General features: G+C 42.2%; 2 protein-coding genes across 2 annotated transcripts; both read right to left on the bottom strand.

Annotated features, from left to right (window-relative positions):
• Positions 1-14: 14 nt before the first annotated feature.
• On the bottom strand, positions 15-6,221 carry ankdd1b (ankyrin repeat and death domain containing 1B). Its single transcript, XM_071539918.1, has 15 exons — positions 6,047-6,221; positions 5,348-5,448; positions 4,426-4,524; positions 4,229-4,327; positions 3,731-3,835; positions 3,450-3,554; positions 3,158-3,256; positions 2,500-2,598; positions 2,236-2,334; positions 1,948-2,046; positions 1,715-1,813; positions 1,313-1,408; positions 700-901; positions 249-380; positions 15-121 (listed from the first exon to the last, which is right to left on the bottom strand). The coding sequence occupies exons 1-15, from the start codon at positions 6,219-6,221 to the stop codon at positions 66-68; spliced, it is 1,665 nt and encodes a 554-aa protein (XP_071396019.1). The 3' UTR covers positions 15-65.
• Positions 6,222-7,420: 1,199 nt separating this feature from the next.
• polk (polymerase (DNA directed) kappa) lies at positions 7,421-17,359 on the bottom strand. Its single transcript, XM_071539881.1, has 15 exons — positions 17,156-17,359; positions 16,600-16,736; positions 16,067-16,186; positions 15,813-15,965; positions 15,460-15,591; positions 14,452-14,602; positions 13,732-13,953; positions 13,209-13,333; positions 12,514-12,680; positions 12,281-12,313; positions 12,075-12,171; positions 11,129-11,300; positions 9,804-10,970; positions 9,149-9,197; positions 7,421-8,960 (listed from the first exon to the last, which is right to left on the bottom strand). The coding sequence occupies exons 2-15, from the start codon at positions 16,720-16,722 to the stop codon at positions 8,879-8,881; spliced, it is 2,793 nt and encodes a 930-aa protein (XP_071395982.1). The 5' UTR covers positions 16,723-16,736; positions 17,156-17,359; the 3' UTR covers positions 7,421-8,878.
• Between the last annotated feature and the right edge of the window lie 1,841 nt (positions 17,360-19,200).

Here is a 19,200-nt window from a genome sequence, read left to right as displayed (position 1 = left end):
TTGACTGAAAGTGATGTAAACTTGAAGTTGTTTTTGTGTTTGTCCATACGCTATGATGTTCATCCTCATGAAATGCTGCAGCTCTTACTGCTGCCGCTCTCCGCCTCCATCCGGATCTTGTCTGTAAGATAACAAATCAGCAGTTTCTGTGATAAAATACTGCTCAACTCAAATTGGCACCCTCTCCCAATCAGCACACCTACACACTTCTTTTTGTCCTACTGAGAGTATTTGTTAACCAAACGTACCTGCCGCCTTCCTATTGCCTGTGTGGATGAGGCCCTGGTAGAGCTCTTTAGCAGGGCTTTTCTGAGCCAGCTCCACCCCATGGAGCCAGATCAGCAGCATCCTGTTCCCATGCTCCTGGTAGCTCTGCTGACCTGTGGACGGAAAATACACACAGCACAGTCCAGTCAGAAATACATTTCAATCAGCAGAAATAAACTGTTAGAGATAGCTAAAGCTAAAGTAGAGCGAATAATATAGCCAGACTATTTGGGAAAAAAGAGCATTCTATTAAGTTATTTATCCAAGGATGGGCAGAGTGGTATTTTTCCAGTCCAGATGTTCTTAAAGAGTTCAGGGATTTGAACCAGTAACCTTATATTTGGAGGCTGCAAGAGGCATATGTTCTATGTAGTCTATATAAAGAACTGCCAAATACATAGTCAGAAGCCTGTCCGGTGAGAGTGTTAGCACCTGTCCACTGCTCCTCGATGGCGGCCACTTGCTCCCTCGTGAAGCTCCAGTATTCTGCCAGTCTTTTCCAGTCCCCTGGTTTCAGGAGCTGGTACGACAGGCGCCAGGCCATGGAACGAAACTGCTTGGTCTCAAAGCGGTGGTCCAATTTAAATGTTAGCGGAAACTGGCTGTGAAGACTCTCATTAATCTCAGTGTTGGCCTGAAAGGGCAATCAAATCATGTCAGCATCTTGAGAAAGGCCACAAGCCTCAGAGTCTACAGGGGCATGGTGAGAGCTGATTGGAAGGACGCACACACACACACACACACACACGATTAGTAATCTGAATGCCAAAGCTACACATTTTGAGTATCAAGAAGGGTAGGGAACCAAACTCATGCTTAATCAAATTTGCGGTAAAATTGGCCATCAAGTATTTCTGGTTTGTTAGTCATTTTTTAGCATGGCCGCTTTAATAGTATTAGAAGGGATTCAGCTAATCTAGAAGAGTGACGTGAGGAAATGAATCATCTGTGATGAATGTAATTATTGATTTCCGGGCCTCGGGGATGGATTATAGAGCTCAAGAAAGCAGCAGACGTTCCAAGCATCGTGTCACTGTCGCCTCACCTTCCTCCATGCGTAGTATCTTTCTGCTTTGATGATCATGTCCACAACGATCACCTCGTCCGCTCTGGCTGCCACACCCAGCACGGTCTTACCCTGCTGCTCAGAGGACATGTCCAACAACATACACATGAATTATAACAGGTAGGGTTCAGAATTACACTTTCCTTACATCATCCCAATGTATTGTGCTTTAAGGCTTAAATGTATCAAGTGTAGTGATTTCGCCCTTCCTCTTTGGATGACCTGACTACATGAGATTTTGGCCAGATTAAATCCCAAGCAAAGCATACACATGTACATTTTTAAAGATTAGGGTAAAAATCTCATGTTGTGGATTTTCTCACTTCTGGTGTGGTAACTTTGGTGTTAAATTAGCTCCATAGTGTTTGTGAGCACTCCTACCCTATCCTGGAGTGTCAGATCCAGCCCAGCTTTGAGAAGCATTTCCACCACATCCACTCTGGCCAGTTCTGCAGCAAGATGCATAGCAGTCTGGGATCTCTAACAGCAGTTCACAGCATAGCACAGCACAATGCAGAACAGCAAAGACAACACAACATTTTCACAGTCAGGTTTTTTTAAAAATGTTCAAGCCGAGACCTTATTTTGAGAGTGTGTTACTGTGCAGAGCAAACCTGATCAGTGACATTGATGTTGCAGCCCGCCTCCAGTAGAGTATGGATGACAGGGAGGTGACAGTTCTTCACTGCCAGGTGGAGAGCAGCCTCTAGGTGCTGAGAGCAAAAATATCCTGTTACACAACACAAACCCAAAAATGAACTACGAAAGATTAGGAGTGTGTCAGCAATACAGTGGAAGTAATGTGTGTGTGTGTCTCCGTTTGTTTGTTTGTGCGTACGTGTGTGTGTGTTCTGTGACATTGCAAAGAATGTGCAATTGCCACCTGGTTTGTTTCCGCTAACCTGATTCTGAAAGTCCGTCTGGGCTTGGTGGTCTAGGAGGAGTATCACCAGTGATGTGTCGCCTCTCTCTGAAACTGGATGGAGAGCGCTGCATTTGTCCTACAAGAGAGAGCGTTCAGATGTATTGGAAGTGTAAAGGAAGATCTATTTAAGCACATGCTGCCCAAAGGATTAACCCAATTAACGCATTATGTAGTAGTGTCATTAACAATAGGGGAATAGTGCAGTGATTTAATTATCGGAGTCAGTAGTGCCTTACTGTACCGTGGTGAGGATGTTGGGGTCACAGCCAGCCTCCAGCAGGACCAGGACACACTCCTCATATGCGCTGTCTGCAGCCTGGTACAGCGCTGTCTCACCAGCCTGCAACCCAGAGAAGAACCATCTATAAAATAGAGTGGCACTTGCTAACCATAACAGAACAAACTCAGATGGTCCACATTTTCAAATTTTTTTTTACTGTGTTGACAAAAAAAATCTGCTTTTATCTGCCTCTAACTGACTACCATTGAGAATCATCACCCTGTCTTACAGTGATGGGACTTGGAAAGACGTCAGCAACTCCAATGTCATAGCTAATAACTCTTGATATTGATTTATTCAGAATTATCTGTGGAGCCTTTTTAATCTTTTTTTTATTATTTGGGGAAGACAGGGAACTACTGTCATTGCAATCCACTGTTAAGTCCCAATCCCAGCTTTGAAAACGCTCAGCCTGAAGCACCGTGTAAACATTATCAAATACAATTTGTCAAAGAGTTGAAGTTAAAACCAGGACACCCTTATATAATAGTTGTTTCATACATACTTAATAAACCAAAGAGAAGCCACCATGCAGCAGTGGACTAGCCACTGAGCCAACACTGTCACAGAGCATATGAACCAAACTGTGATAGAGATAATGTTTACGCTGATTGTCTACCATATTGACTTCATCCCGAGTATCAAAGCTCTGCAGCAGCAGTTGGACGGCGTCCAGGTGGCCATTCTTGGCAGCTAAGTGCAGGGGCGTGTCACCGCTCTGCCAGAAGGGAGGGAGGGAAATGACTCACATCAAAGAGGGGTTTGACTTTGAGCTTTCTTGCAGGTGTGACACCCAACAGTGAGCACAAACACGTAAATAGATCTAATAAGTAAAAATACATATAAATAGATGCCCTCACCAAAAACAGACACATAAACACACATCCACGCTAATGAGTTCGCACACCCACCTTGTTGGGCTTCATGGTGGCCATGTGGTAAGACGGCTCCATCAGCATCTCCAGCATTTGGACACAGCCATGCTCTGCAGCCAGCGCAAATACCCGGTGTCCCGACTGAAAAGTACGAGAATTAAGGTACACACCGACCACACTTGGCAGTATTTTGGTAGTGGTAGGTGTAGTGCTAAAGGCATACAGGCAAATTAGCCCTAAATAATCCTCACAGAATGTGAATTATATAGTAGATTGGTTTATCTGAGAACGGTTGGAGTGAACAGTGCTGTAGATACCTGGTCCTCCTTGTCTAGTTCTTTCATCTGCAGGTCGTCAACGATGTACTCTACGATGTCAGTCTGGTTGTTGATTGCAGCACAGTGCATGATGTTCAGTCCTTCCTGAGGGGAAAAAAATCAACTAAATAAAAAGGGAAAATAATAGATTCTGTCTTTGACTAATCAAGAGATGAAATATGCGTATATGTAGGATATGTATCTACTATTGTCAAGGAAATTTAACATGACACACTGAGTTCTTTGAACTCACGATGAGGATATCTGACCAGCATGTAGAAAATGTAGTTTCTGAGACATTGGTTGCACAAAGAGCATGCAAGTGTTGGATTTGAGTTGCAGAAAAATGAAAATCAAGCACCAACATATGCCTGTGGAAGACCATGTTTTATTGAAATGTTGCACAGAGTAAAAGGAACACTGGCCCAATCCGTGGAGACTTTTCTCTTGCAGTCATTGAGATCCAGTCGGACAGACACGTTTCTGCAAGCTCTTTACCTCGTTCTCAATCTTCTGTTCAGCTCCAGCCTGCACTAATAGTTTCAGGATGTCCAAACTGCCAAACCAGGCAGCCAAATGAATGGGTACCACACCATGCTGTTGGGGAAAAACAAGAAAATGGAAATAGACTTTTTTACTTAAACAATATGACATAAGCTATTGTCTACTGTACAAGTTTTCAAATTCCCTCTCACCTTGTCCTTTTGATCCACCTTGACCCTGCGCTGTAGAAGAAGTTGCACAGCTTCCATGTTTTTGCCAGCTACTGCATAGTGAAGGGCAGTTCTATTTTGCTGGGGTAAAAAAAATACATTATCCATTTACACAGGGGTTGATCCAAAACCCCAAAATAAGGTGCCAATTCCATCTTGTGTACAGTGATTACACTCTGTTCTGAGTAGTCTAGAAACTGAGTAGTCTTTGATTCTGTTTGTGTAATATAGAATGTAGTGTGGAGAGATTCTATGTAGTGTGATTACATTCTATTCTATGTAGTGTAATTACATTCTATGTAGTGTGATGAGATTCTACTCTATGTAGTGTGATTACATTAGATTCTATGTACTGTGATTAGATTCTAATCTATGTAGTGTGATTACATTCTACTCTATGTAGTGTGATTACATTAGATTTTATGTACTGTGATTAGATTCTAATCTATGTAGTGTGATTACATTCTATTCTATGTAGTGTGATTAGATTCTACTCTATGTAGTGTGATTACATTCTGCTCTATGTAGTGTGATTACATTAGATTCTATGTACTGTGATTAGATTCTACTCTATGTAGTGTGATTACATTCTGCTCTATGTAGTGTGATTACATTAGATTTTATGTACTGTGATTAGATTCTAATCTATGTAGTGTGATTACATTCTATTCTATGTAGTGTGATAAGATTCTACTCTATGTAGTGTAATTACATTCTATGTAGTGTGATGAGATTCTACTCTATGTAGTGTGATTACATTATATTCTATGTAGCTGATGAGATTCTATTCTATGTACTGTGATGACATTCTATTATATGTAGTGTGAGGAGATTCTATTATATGTAGTGTGGTGAGATTCTAGAGTTTCTATTGTAGACAGATGGCTTGTCTTTGTAGACTCACCACGTTCTTTGCATTGGCATTCACCCCCTTCCCAAGAGTCTTCATGGTCTCCACGTCATTCCTCTTAGCGGCTTCAATATACTGCTTCTCTGTCTCAAGCACTGCACAACACAGCAGATGGAATGACTTCATATTTGGTTAAGCACTATTCAAATATTTTTACAGTCTCATCATATATGACAAATATGTCAATATGTCAAACGTGTGCAGTACATAACAGATGATGTGTGAGGTGTTTGCGATAAAAAAGTCAACAGTAACATAACAAAGGTGAACTGAGATGTGTGCGTGTCTATGCTGAGTCTGTGCTTCAGCCATGTGCAAACATACTGTAGTTCTTGGATACAAGCTGTGATGCTACAGGCATACCGTTAGTCAGTCTAGCATGAATAACTAATGATTAACTAGGGAAAGGCCTACTACACCCCTTTAGTTTTAATTCCACTGTTCACCGTACACACACTTAAATAAACCACAAGTCATTCTCAGGAATGGCAATAGTTCTCCAGGGCTCTAAAAGCCTGTTCAACAAGGGAAACTTCAGTTGCTTCAGGCTATTAGTCTTGATATTGAAATTTAAAATAATTCACTCTGTAAGGTACTATGTATCTATTTTGTACTGTCCTGTTAAGCCACACAGACTCTCTTTCTTTCACACTTTTTTCTCTCTTTGGTGTCCTCTCAGTCTTTTGTACTCACACATCTCTTTGTTGTCAAAGCTGTTGTCTGTCTCTTTGTCCGATTGCTTGTGCAGTATGAAGTCAGTGAACCCCCTCACCGTCTCAGGTCTCACCCACGTTCTCGGGTCCAGCTTCTCCTTCTTCAGCGAATGCTTCTTCATCCTTTCCCTCAACGTCAAAGCTCCTCTCTCCATTGGGAAGCTCTGTGAGTGGCCTCTAGCTGTAGTCAGAGTTGGCTTGGGCTAACCTGGTGCTTTCATCCAAAGTGCTGAAGGTTTGTGATGCTGAAGAGTATCTGAATACTCTCAGCACTTAACACCAATAACACTAAATAACCAACCAAGACCAAACAATTAAACCATGTAAGATGGAGAAAAACCCTGAACTCAACCCTGCTTAATCCACATATCATATGTAGTTCCTTTCTTCAAGCAGTGAACAAGTTAGCCTTGAAATGGAGAAGCAGTCTACTCTCCAACTATATTCTCATGCCTGGAGGGCTGGTCCTTGTTTACTCTAGCTGCTCACACCCTTCAGAATCTTGCTGATAGCAACAGAGTATATTTAACATGTCACACTCCACCTGCATTACAAGACAAGCAGTATGAGTATGGATTCATTTATCATGAGCAGATTAACATGAGGATCTCTTTTTGTTTATTTTCTTTTCTTTCTGTGAACACAATGCAGTGTTGAGGGGGATTAACATAAGCCTCTAATAGTTTTTTAACCTTTATTTATCCAGGGAAGTTTAGCTGAGCACGCATGCTCTTTTTCAGCAGCGCTCTGCTTCACGCTCACAGTTGCAAACATTCACACAAACCCAAAGCAACTACAGTCTTCTGCTGCCGGCCGCTGGAGCAGTCGCTTTGCTCACACTGGTTTCCTTAGCTGGTCGAGGATTCAAACTAGCAACCCTGCAGTCACAGGCCGACCTCTTGTTCAGTGAACCGATCTTGTTAATTAAAATTAAAATTAAAGTTCAAGTTTATTTATTTATATAGCCCTTTATCTCAAGCACGTGTCAAAAGACTTTAGAGAATACGCCTACCTAGATCTAACTGATCAACAATCAATCACAGAACAGAATGATGTAGGACAAACACAAGGAAGCAGAACAAAGCACAAGACACAGCAAGCTGCCTATTCTACACAGCCTAACCTCCCCGGCACCAGCATACAAGGAAAAAAGAAGAGAAGGGAAAAAAGAAGGGAAGAAACTTTGCGCGGGCCGAGTCAAAGAAGGATCCCCTACTGGGACGGCTGAGCATGCAACAGCTGGAATTCAGATAATGGAGTATAGATAGAGTATTGATAGATTTTAATAAAAATAAAACCTCAATACTCAAACTGAAATTTCAAAATGATAATTTATTACAATAAGACTCTCCTCTCTTCATTATTAAACATACATTATCATTTTAAAGCAATAAATAAAATTGCAGAAGCGGTGTATGTATTCTATTGAAATATCTGGATGAAATATCTTGATTAAGTCAATGTAAAAAAATATATCCAAACTAACCTGGCATGTAATAAATAACCTCATGGCCCATTTAGCGTACAGTGCATTCAAATAAAAACTTCAGGCTTATTCTTCATTGAGCAACAGAAAGCAGACTGGCACTGACAATTAAGTGATTAACAGCAGTGTTTACAGGTATTTGCCAGAATTAAAATATACAATAAATGCACAATAGCCAAAGCTTTTTTGTCATCTATTATTTCTTCTACATGGCTCATCAAAAGAAAACAAATATAACAGTATTACTGCCAAAATTACATTCCTTATCATCAGCATTCTTAATTGCAGATTTTAAATATGGCTGTCTGCAACAATTGTGTGCAAATGTCTGACACTTCAAGAGTGCTGTGCAATCCAACACTGAAAAGGTGGAGGGAAGATGATGAGCACGAAACTCCAGAGTCTAGTCTCCACTGATCAGGTGTCAGCTCTGCTGTGACCTGCCTGACTCACAACTGTTTCCAGGCTGGCTGGCTAAACCTAATCTCACAAGTCAGATTTGAATATGACCATATAAACCATTCCAATCCTGATTCGACTCTGGGTTACTGAGAATGGGCTAATCCTGGTTGGGCCACAGCTGAGCCCGTTGCATGTCCTAACCTGGCCAGGGTTGGCTACTAGTTCCAATATAAAATATGCATGGTTATTGATTCTTAATAGAACATTTCTAGTACATCATGGAAAAGTTTTGTTTTTATTTAGTTGCAATCATTAGAATATCTGTTTAACAAAATAACTGATTAAGAGAAGAATCACTTTGAAACTCTCAATTGTCTAAATGCTGATTAAAGGTACACAAGATGTTTGTTGTTTTCAAATTATTCTGTTCTTTAGCTAATCAACAAGGATGCAAACCAAACTTCTTCCTCCTGTTTCTTCCACACTCACTGGTTTACGGCCTGGCTGGATTTAAACTGACCAAGATGGTGACAATAACATGACCCATTCACTGCCACACTAGGCCATGGACACACCAATGAATGAATAACATTTGGTTTATTCATAGCTAGTGAAAAAATAGCTAGGCTAATCGCTAAACCACATGTTGGCTGTGTGCTTTCAGTTAATTATCATACACCACTGAAAATAATGCTGGTAGAGCATTTATTTGCTGAATGCAGTTTTCCTCTCTTGATCAGAAAGTTGTGGCTCAGCTGTGGTCCAGCCTGGTCAGGCCAGGAGACACCGACTTTGAGCCAGACAGACCACAGCATGGCTAAAACCTGACCAGTGGAGACAAGACACCAGTGTTTTTCACCACCTGTCTTCAGAGAAGCCTCTCAGTTCCTCTAAATGATGGACAGTCTGTGTGCATGATGTCTGTCACCTGAAGAACTTGTCGATGGTGTTGCGAGGGCCGAGGGCTTTGGCCTTCTTAGATGGAGGAGAGGAAGGTGAGTCTCGTCTAAAAGCCATGATGAGAAAAAAACCCCAAAAAAACATTATATAGAAAATAAAAACTTTCTGACTTGTTTTATTAAAACATCACCATAATCAAATTCATGTCACTTTACCTACATGGAATATGCTTACAGACATGCACAATCACCTGCTTTCACATTTTGTGAAGCAACAATCTGTAACTGAGCTCACCTTTTGCTTTTGCCTTTGTTCAATTGCCTGGGCAAGGGCAGGTCTCTCTCTGTGAACACAAACAGACACTCATGGATACGGAAAACCTACATCCTTATCTCCTCCCTCACAAAAAAAAAAAGATAACTATCTATGAGGGGGGGATTGCACCACCTCTTCAGGGGTATAAAGAGTGCAATTTCTGAGGCCGGCTTGTTTAAGAGGAAACTGGGGTGGACAGACAGTCTATTGTGGAAAGTGAATAGGTGAGAAAGTGATTTAGCCATTTCCAAGAGCAGGGCAAAGGAAGCCCCATGGGGTGAAATGAGATGTCTCTTCTCTGTGGGAATCAATACACACATCCCACACAATGCCACTGTCAGTAAATAACAAGGTCACAGGCCACCCACACCCACCCACATATACATGCTTTTTATTTATTCCAAAGACGTCACGTAAGCCACAGTTTAGAGCTATTCTGAATGGCATAGTATTGGATGCATTCTCAGATTTCAGATCCATGCAGGGAAATACTGAATGGCAATACAATAGTAAGCAAAGAATGAAAACGCATGATTCATGATGACACGCACAATGAAAAACGTGCTTGATTCATCTCAGTGCAATGCATGGGTTTCCTGAAGGAGTATCATCCTTCCTGATTCATTACACTCACCTATGACCTTGCTCTTTGTAACAGTAATTGAAGGTGGACGCATGGGAGGTGACGTCTGTCCCCGCAGCTCGTGCAGCACTTCCTGGTTCAGGCAGAGGTCAACATGGCAGTTGAAGACCGTGAGATCATCAGTGTCCTGCGTCACCTGACACACTGGGCAGGTGAGGACGGGACCTTTATGATCATAATGTGACTGAGGCTGCTGCGAGGTCACAGTTCCAGGGCAACTGCTGTGCACCAAAGAAACCCTTTGAAATGAATCAATGTCGTCATTTTTCAAGCTGTCACGGTCTGGCTGAGGATCCTTTCTATTTGGTTCAAATGGCCCCTGCTCTGAGGTGTCCTGATTTATTCTTGCATTTGAGTATGTCAATCCATGCAGCGGTTTAGACATTTTAACAACATGTGAGTCTTTAATTTGCTCTGCCTTCTCTCTCTGCCCTTTAACCTCAAACTCCTCCCTCTCATTGTCCATCACCTCCCATCCTTTGTGGCCTTTCTCTAGTTCCACATCTGACTCTGAGTCAATATCTATGTTTTGGTCTGGCTTTGTGGAGACATGACTGAGACACTGGTCTATGTGTCTGTTGAAGACATTCAAGTCGGTGGTCTCCACCTGCCTAAAGCACACAGGACAGGTGAGGCTCTCTGAGTGTGTGCCTCCCCAGCCTGATGTGGATGCCTGGGCCTCCAGGGGGAAAACACTGACATTTTCTGTGTTAAGGAGAGCTGATCTTCTACCTGAGGCCGTAAAGTTACTCTTTGTCTCATGCAGCTTTGTTGGTGAGTCCTCACTCATTTGAGCGTGAGTGCCTGTGGAAGTAATCACAGAGGAATCGCCCCCATGTCCTTCCTCTGATACGTTCTCAGCCTGGAGTCTCAGTCTCTGGGCATGGGCCCTTTGGAAGAAAGACTGTTGCCGCTGCTCACCGACCCGGTTCACCTCTGGCCCCCTCTGGTTAGCCAGCCAGGGAACTTCCCCCTGCCTTTGGCCCTTCTGGGCTGGGGGAACACAAGCAAGGGGCGGGGTCTGGATGGAGGAACTGAAGAGAAGCTCTCTCCCAGGCTTTTGACCAGAGTCTGTCTTGCCTTGCTGAAGGAAGCCGACGATGCTCCTCTGCAGAGGCTTCTTGTCATCTGAACTGACAAAGGCAGAGATTCGAACACCTACAAACACAAATGATACAGACACACAACATAAAATCAATGATGACATAGCCAACTGGATTATTATTTCAACATGCAGTGTATCACTGATCTATTCAAATATATTTCAGAATAGTTACAGTTATTGATATGTTAGTTATAATGCAAGATCTAATTACCCATGAGCCTCAGTCTGAGCGGCTGGGGGCTGACATTTTCTATTTCAGTCTTCAGTAGGTCCTTCGCCACAGCAAAGATCTCATCCACAGTGGCAACAGCACATGGCAGCGTCCCTGCCCTGGTTTTCACCTCAAAGTTGACGTTCTTAAGCTTCAGTGTTACCGTTTTACCCTTCAGGAAGAAATAAAATGCATAGAATTCATACATTAAATTCAGGTTAGCATGGGAAAATGGGAAGAGGCCATTTCTGTATGGAACACTCCAGCACGGCTATCTAACAACCTCTTAATTACAGAAATAATCAATGGTACGTTCACCACATGGAAAGACCATAAATAGCACACAGATGCATATCTGTATAATCTGTCATATCACTGATTGATTTGTCAGAATCCACTTGGTGAGTAACGGGCCACAAAGCGCTTCCATGGTAATGTGATCATCTCCCAGGGAGACATTTCCAAGGCTGATAGTAGTCCCCTGCTGTCTTCTTAATGGCCCTCCATTTCCTCCAGCTATCAAGGCCACATCGGGACCCAGGCAGGGGGGTGATGGCCGTGCCAAGCCATCCAGTCCCCTCTCTATCGATTGGGACAGGAATGAACAGGTTGAGGTAATTGTATGAGATTCTGTCTGGAGTCACAACGATTCTAGGAAGGCCAAGAATAACATTTGTGATTTTCTTTACAAATATAGCCCCTCTCTCTCAATCCATCTTTGTGGTATTGTCCATTTCTGTTCAAATACCCTTTCTGCTTTCTTTCTCTCCCGTTCCCCTGAGGAACGCTCGGTCTGAGGCAATCTCCCAGAGCTGCAAGGCACAACCCAGCCAAGCGATGGCTGCTCACAGCGGTTATAAAAACTGAAACTATGAACATAATATAAACCCATGCATGGTTGATGTAACCAGGAAGACGGTTATACGGTTTATACATGTTCATGTACCTTCAGCCCTTCCTTCTTCACGTCTTCGGCCAGGTCTTGACAAAGCTCTCGGCATAAAGACAACTGCTCCTCGGCTGTACTCATTTCTTTAAATGTCCTGAGTGTCATTGAGAGGAAATGAGTAAGACTTCAGTGCCAAGTTAGGGAACATTGAGCAATCAAAATAAAATATATCAGTTTCTCTTTCAGCATAATGAAAAACATACCGTTCTGTGCTCATGCTTTTTCTTTCTTCACCCCTGAATGAAAACACAGACGTCAAAATTATCGTTAATGTGTCATACTGTTCAAATGGCACACATCTCTGGATTTTACTGTTTTTGTCCTGATTTGTCACACCGTCAGTTATTATTCCTCAGAAAATCAACGCTGTAAAATAAGTTTCCCATCAGTTTCAGCGAGCTTCATTAAATAGTTAATGCAACAGACAGCTGGGTACCTTTGTATGTGTGTAGAGCCTAAACCCAGGGAAATCCGCATGAAGTGATGCCAGGCTGTCTCAGAGAACAACAAGGTCAGCAGCGCCATCTGCTGGCCAAGATGAGCACAGTTACTGATGCCCAGAGCGCTCAGCATCTTCTCACTCACCTTCCCTATGCCAAAAACCTGGGAAAAGAGAAACATTGAATTCCTGTCATCCATCTTTTCCTTTCACATTATTAGCCTCTTCACACTGCATCTTTCAGCCTTTCAACCTCATTATTATTATCCCCTCTTCTCTTCTCTTCCAGCCTCCATCAAGCTGCTGAACTCTAATGCTAAATCTTAGTGCAGTAGAGCAATGTGCAATAAATACACAAGCCATTTAGCACTTAGCACTTTAATTCCTACAGTTTCTTTTTAGGCCGTCGTGTTGTCAACGTCAAATGTATAGTCAAATGTCTTTTTTATGTCTTTAAGATGTTTTTATGTGAAGCAACTGTCTAGCATTGTGTCAAACACTTCTCATGTTTTGTGATGTTTTTGTGATGTTCTTTGCAACGGACCGTAGCACTGTGACAAGACAAATTTCCCCTCGGGGAAAATAAAGTTTACTCTACTCTACTATTACATTCTGACATCTTTCTATAATTATTCACCGACAAGATCCTGAAGGCTCTGTTTGTGTTTTAGCTTGAGCAGTGTGTACTGTACTTTGCGAACTGGCAGGTTCTGGATGAAGTCCATGACTGCCTCTCTGTTGGAGGGGAGTCTGTATTGGCCGTTGGGCTTGTTCTTGTCACTGCACACCTTGGCAAGCATCATGTTTGGAGCAATGCCTAGGGGAGCGAATAGTGTAATTGTAAACCAACGGCTGGTAAAACACATGCATAATGTTAATCATACAGACAAACACAATGTCCAGGAAAGACTTGGCATATTTTTATTATTAGCATTGAACAGTTTTGTTATTATAATGAGAATGTTATCATTTTTTTAAACGGAGAGTGACCAGTCCTCTCACATTTCAGACAGTATAAAGTAGCGAGGGAGACAGGAGAGGGAGACACAGACTAGAAAGCTCTGGCGGGACTCAATCACACACATGGACTGAACCACTTTACTATCACTAGACACTTGTTATCATACTCATGCTGTAAAACTCAAGCGACCCTTTGTCGAGAGCAAAATGTGTGACCGTGGCAAATATTCAGGCCTGCAGCCTTCTGCTCCTCACCTGCGCTGGCAGTCAGCGTGGTTTTCTGCTCGATGCGGAAGCGCATCTCTCTCACAGCTTCCTCCACAGACGCTCCAAACACCTCAAAAGCCCCGCCGGCGACACCTGCGCCTCCAGAGCCCAGCAAGCAGGGAGAGGAGCCGGGACTGTCCTCAAAGAGCACAGGAGAGAGGTCTTCCACCTCCACCACTGTCTGCTGGGGGAGCTCGCTCTGCCCTTCACCTTTACATAGACAGAGTGGGGGGTTGGGACACAGGAGAAGAGAAACAGGAAAAATGGAGACAGACAGATAGGACATGATAACAGATGTTCATATATTTAATCTCATGCTACCAATGCCATTTGATATGCTTGAGACAAGGAAAATACGATGCGGATGAGAGATACTGATAGTTCTGATGTTCACTAATTTGCTTACTCTGTTGTTTACAACCTCCTTACACATTTGTTTCATCTCCCACACATTTCAGCCTGCCTTCAAATTTAATGCATAAACAAATACTGAAATGCATGAACATAATGAATGTAATTCTGCTGTAAAGATAAAATTCTAGTATGCAACTAGTAATTCATGATACAATAGAAACATTTGCTTGTCAGAGTAAATACCTCCAATATGATGCATTATTAAAACAGTTAATGTGACAAAAACTGTGGCTATTATAAAGAAACACACCGCACCATGTAAGCATTGTGCTTTTCTGTATAACTGAGTCCTACCTGTTCCGGTGCTGCTGGTGCGGAAGCGATGTGTGCGTGAGGACTCGGGCCAGCTCTTCCTCTGTTCCAGGTGCTCTGTGAAATCCAGATAGGCTTCATCCAGGCTGAGCGGCTGGAAGTGAGGGTCGTAGTCTGCAAAGATCTCCCGGATCTAACGCAGGGACAAGGACTTATGGTCAGCTGTTTGTTTAAGCAATAAGCCACAAGAGGCCTAAAACTTTTAGCTGTCCTAAAATCACTGGAAAGTACACTCTCCTGTGGCTTACAGCTTTTTAAAAGGGCAATAATACGCTACTGTAATAAAAAAGGATGGAAATGTTATGTAATAGATACTTTTTTTTATAGTAATTACGTTCAATTCTTCTGCCAAGCAATGTTCTAGCTAGAGCTGCAACGATTAATCAATTAATCGATTAGTTGTCAACTATTAAATTAATCGCCAACTATTTTGATAATTGATTAATCGGTTTGAGTAATTTTTTAAGAAAAATAAGTCAAAATTCTCTGATTGCAGCTTCTTAAATGTGAATATTTTCTGGTTTCTTTACTCCTCTATGACAGTAAACTGAATATCTTTGGGTTGTGGACAAAACAAGACATTTGAGGACGTCATCTTGGGCTTTGGGAAACACTGATCAACATTTTTCACCATTTTCTGACATTTTATAGACCAAACAACTAATCGATTAATCGAGGAAATAATCGACAGATTAATCGACAATGAAAATAATCGTTAGTTGCAGCTCTAGTTCTAGCACCAGTATGAATGGTGATTTTTTTGGTTAGAACACTGATATTTAAAATAACAGTATTTTAGAATGTGGCTCCACCAATCAGAACTGAGGAGCAGAACTATTATACTGTTATATAAATGACAATAATTGTGTACAGCTTCTGTTTTCATGTTTGTTGCCAGTGTCCACATTTATCTGTGTGTGTGTGTGTGTGTGTGTGTGTGTGTGTGTGTGTGTGTGTGTGTGTGTGTGTGTGTGTTGTTGGCACTCTTACCTCGTCGCTCACTGCTCTGTACTTGTCAAAGTTGGTTGGAACAATGATTAAGTTGGGGCAGAGTTTCTTCGCAATGAAGCCCGGCATGGCAGCTCGAACCCCGTACTTCCTTGCATGGTAGTTAGATGTTGACTGGAAAAAAAAAAAGGAGGCCAAAAAAGATGTGCATGTCACACATAACGGCTATGTTTTACTAAAAACTACAGAAGTCTATAATGAGTGGTGATTGAGAACAGGAGTTGCTTGCTCATGTGGGAATCCCCTGGGATCTGACATATATCTGATGCAGCCACACACACACACACACACAATGCAGGGATTATCTAATGAGCCCAGATGACGTTTTAACTCACCAGCATGCTCATGGATCCTACAGCCATGGGCTTGTCCTTCAGCTCAGGACAGTCCCTCATCTCAACAGCAGCATAGAAAGCATCCATGTCCACGTGTACGATCACACGGCTCAGATCACGACTCCTCTCCAGCTCGGAGGCCGCCCTCTCCACCTGCACGGAGAGATTTGGTGAAACGTGTCATCGTAAAAGTTAGTGCGATCTACTCCGGTGACGTCTTAACAGGGAATGGAGCTTATTGCGTCTGTCTCAACCTGAGCTTGTGCTTTCTTCAGCTGCTGCTCTGTGATCTGGGCCTTCTGCAGCATCATCTTCTCAATGCGCTGGTTCACCTGCTGCTCTCTCTTCAGCTCATTCTCGTAGAACCGGGAACCCTGCAGGAGCGGGACATGGACGATGAAGACTGATGGATCCTTTAGCACATCTGTAATGATCAGCTATAATAGCACACCTCCTTTTCAGTACTGTACAAATGTATGCAGTTAACTTGGGGATATGAGACTTTCACACTCGGCTGGACACTGTCAATGTACCTCACATTTCCTATGGTCCAGTGAGCGCTGTACAGCCCCATTTGTACTTTCCCCACACACCCTTTATCTTTGTGAAGATTCTTGCTGGCTATTCAAGCAAGCGATGATTCACATCATCCTCACATTTGAGAGAATGGATCTGTGCGTCTGTAAGGTTGTACTGAGGACTCCAGTGAATGTGTGTGTGGTGAATTTCCACGTCGCAAAGAGCTCGGCGTGCCCGGAACAAGCATGTTTCGGTTGTTAGCGTCTACCTTGGATGACTCCATGATGATCTTGTTGATCTTGTCCCTGTCAAGACCCTCCATCCCCGCCTTGTTGTCATTGAGGGCCATTCTGGAGAGGAGGCCCTCCCCTTTGGCGGATCCAGTCTCCATCCTGAAGCTCTGGCCTAAGAATGAATGGACCCTTAGGTGAAATTCCAGACAGATTTCCATTATATCTGCAATTTATGTTACAGCCTGCCATAAGCTGAGGGACAGCCAGTGGAACCAAGATGAGAATGAATGTGAATCTCTCTGTGTGGTTTATGTTACATGATCTGTTTCATCTGCATTCATTTACAGTTATTCCTTACAGTCTGTTATATACTGTAAGTATTAATCATTTTGTTTGCTGATGATTATTAAGTTACCATTATTTATGTAAGATTTGGCAGCATAAGAATTACTTGTCATGCCAATAGTAATGATTGAAATTGAATTGAATTGAATTAAGACAGCATGGAGAAAACATTCAGATATGAATTCAGTGTTCATGTATAGGCAGCCATAGCAATTTATCAAATGGCATACTTACTATGTTCTCAACTGTGCTCTAAACTTAGCTGATAGCGCCGTAGCCAATCTATCCGAGCATTGTGTCCCACTTCACATCAACATCAGATCATCACTGTGTCTTTCGCTGCCACGTCTAGCTTTGTCTATATCAGATTATCAGTAATAATGCAGCGACCCACCTTTTCTAACCTTAAACCCCCGGGAACAATCCCACAGAATCGAAACCATTTGGCTGTCTAACGTTCATACAAGTTTTGAAACAGTGACGGCGGTCGTGACGTTTGTCGGCGGCGCTTCCGCGTATCTGCGTCACCACCGGGAGGGGCGTGGCTTACTTTGTTTACGGATGTAATCCCAACTGCCCACCCCCCCACCGCCAATTTTAGTTTGTAGATCCATAATCAAAAAGGCATCACAAAATGCACGCAATATCCGCTTGTTGAATACAACTGAGAAGCATGTTAAATATTAAAATAGATAGATAGATAGATAGACAGACAGACAGACAGACAGACAGACAGATCGGGGTGTGGACGCATGGTCCCGGGGAGCGTGTGAGGTAAAGCTGTACGTGACTGCTGTGGTTGGGGTTGACATCCAGGCGACTGACATCGGCTGGCCTATGAAAAAATGTCCAACTGTCCTGCAGCGCCCCCTAGCTGGTCAAACACAGTTATTGTAAACTGTCACGCATTCAAAACAAATTGCTGTATTTGATAGGCTATATATATTTTTACCTCCGCCAAGGAGGTTATGTATTCGGTGCCGTTTGTTTGTTTGTCTGATTGTCAGCAGGATTACGGAAAAACTACTGGCCCGATTTTAATGAAACTTTGTGGAAGGGTGTAGCATGGGCCAAGGAAGAAACCATTACATTTTGGAGCGGACCCCTCGTATCAACTTCCCAGTTCCGAGTATTACTGACCTTCCTGTTATGCTAAAAAAAAACAAAAAAAAAACCCTGCCATTATTGCCTTAATTCCTGTCTGATCAAGTGTCAATTTGGAAGATTAGGCAATGTATAATTAAGGCCTAGGCAAGGCTGATCTCCCCGGGCAGGTCGCACCTCATGGGCTTGTATTGTAGTATTTCGTGGTAAGTATTTACTCACTGCTCTACATGCCATTGTATGCACAACATATAAAGGACACGTTTGAGTTGCATAAACAGCATGCAAGTAGATGTAAAATATTCTCACCTAACAGATTAATACATAGAGCCAATGCAACAGAAGAAAAAGAAAACAGAAACTCAAAGTAGGCTAAAACATCAAGAAAATATCAGAATTCTAAATAAAACGCACCCATCAAATCTTCTCACCTACTATGCACAATCAGTTATTAAAACACTTTTAGAATGAAAATTGACCCACACAACAACTCAAGCACATTTAAATATTATGCACCTACACACATTTTATTAAACTTATTTAGGCTAGAGGCCCACTCACTACATTTCAATTGCATGATATGACATGATCATTACGTGTTGTTGTTCTCTATGCCAAAACTATCAATCTCACTCAGCAGTTATAATATTGTCTAAGACGGTAAACAAATTACCTGTACATTTTTTCTACTTCAAACCCTAGTATCTCAGTGAGTGGTGTTGTTAAAAGATTGTTGTCTGTATCTATGTGAAAAACACGTGTTACATTATTTGCCAAGACGCTCCGCAGCTGGCAAATATGTAAGTAACACTGGGCTAGTATTCACTTGTTTATACTCAATGAGGTTATAAGAACCCATTTAGCCAGCTGCTTTTTGAGAACGGCATTAGTGTCAAGTTAGCCAGAATAAAAAAAATACTGCTTCCGGTAATTTTGTCCAACATAAATCCCTTATCCCTTATGTTTTCTGAATTATTCAAAATATCAGAGTGAAAATAAATAATGTATTTACGGAGAAATATGTAGTAAGTTATCCTTAAATAAATATCCTAATTTTTTGACATGTTTTAGTCGATTTCAACTCGCAATTATTTGCTTAATCCTTTTTCACCAAGTGACAAAGTTTACGCTTTTGTTTTGAAGGCAAAATCGCATGACTTCCGGCCTCATTCGGGTTATGTGCTGTT

Source organism: Centroberyx affinis, unplaced genomic scaffold, assembly GCF_046629955.1.
Source record: "Centroberyx affinis isolate AG114_WGS23_722 - 3 ecotype Tasmania unplaced genomic scaffold, CSIRO-AGI_Caff_v1 ptg003531l_1, whole genome shotgun sequence".
Lineage (NCBI taxonomy): Eukaryota > Metazoa > Chordata > Actinopteri > Beryciformes > Berycidae > Centroberyx > Centroberyx affinis.
The sequence above is the reverse complement of the archived record's forward strand: the minus strand, read 5'-3'. Positions and strand labels throughout refer to the sequence as shown.

Bases quoted from the DNA above. Each gene is read 5' to 3' on its own strand.
- ankdd1b (XM_071539918.1), bottom strand. From the start codon at position 6,221: ATGGAGAGAGGAGCTTTGACGTTGAGGGAAAGGATGAAGAAGCATTCG. The intron at 5,449-6,046 runs GTGAGTACAAAA...TGTGTTGTGCAG, and splicing joins CTTTGACAACAAAGAGATGT to TGCTTGAGACAGAGAAGCAG. The intron at 3,555-3,730 runs GTATCTACAGCA...CGTACTTTTCAG, and splicing joins AACTAGACAAGGAGGACCAG to TCGGGACACCGGGTATTTGC.
- polk (XM_071539881.1), bottom strand. From the start codon at position 16,722: ATGGAGACTGGATCCGCCAAAGGGGAGGGCCTCCTCTCCAGAATGGCC. The intron at 15,966-16,066 runs GTTGAGACAGAC...CTCTCCGTGCAG, and splicing joins TGAAGAAAGCACAAGCTCAG to GTGGAGAGGGCGGCCTCCGA. The intron at 15,592-15,812 runs GTGAGTTAAAAC...TTTTTTTTCCAG, and splicing joins TAGGATCCATGAGCATGCTG to TCAACATCTAACTACCATGC.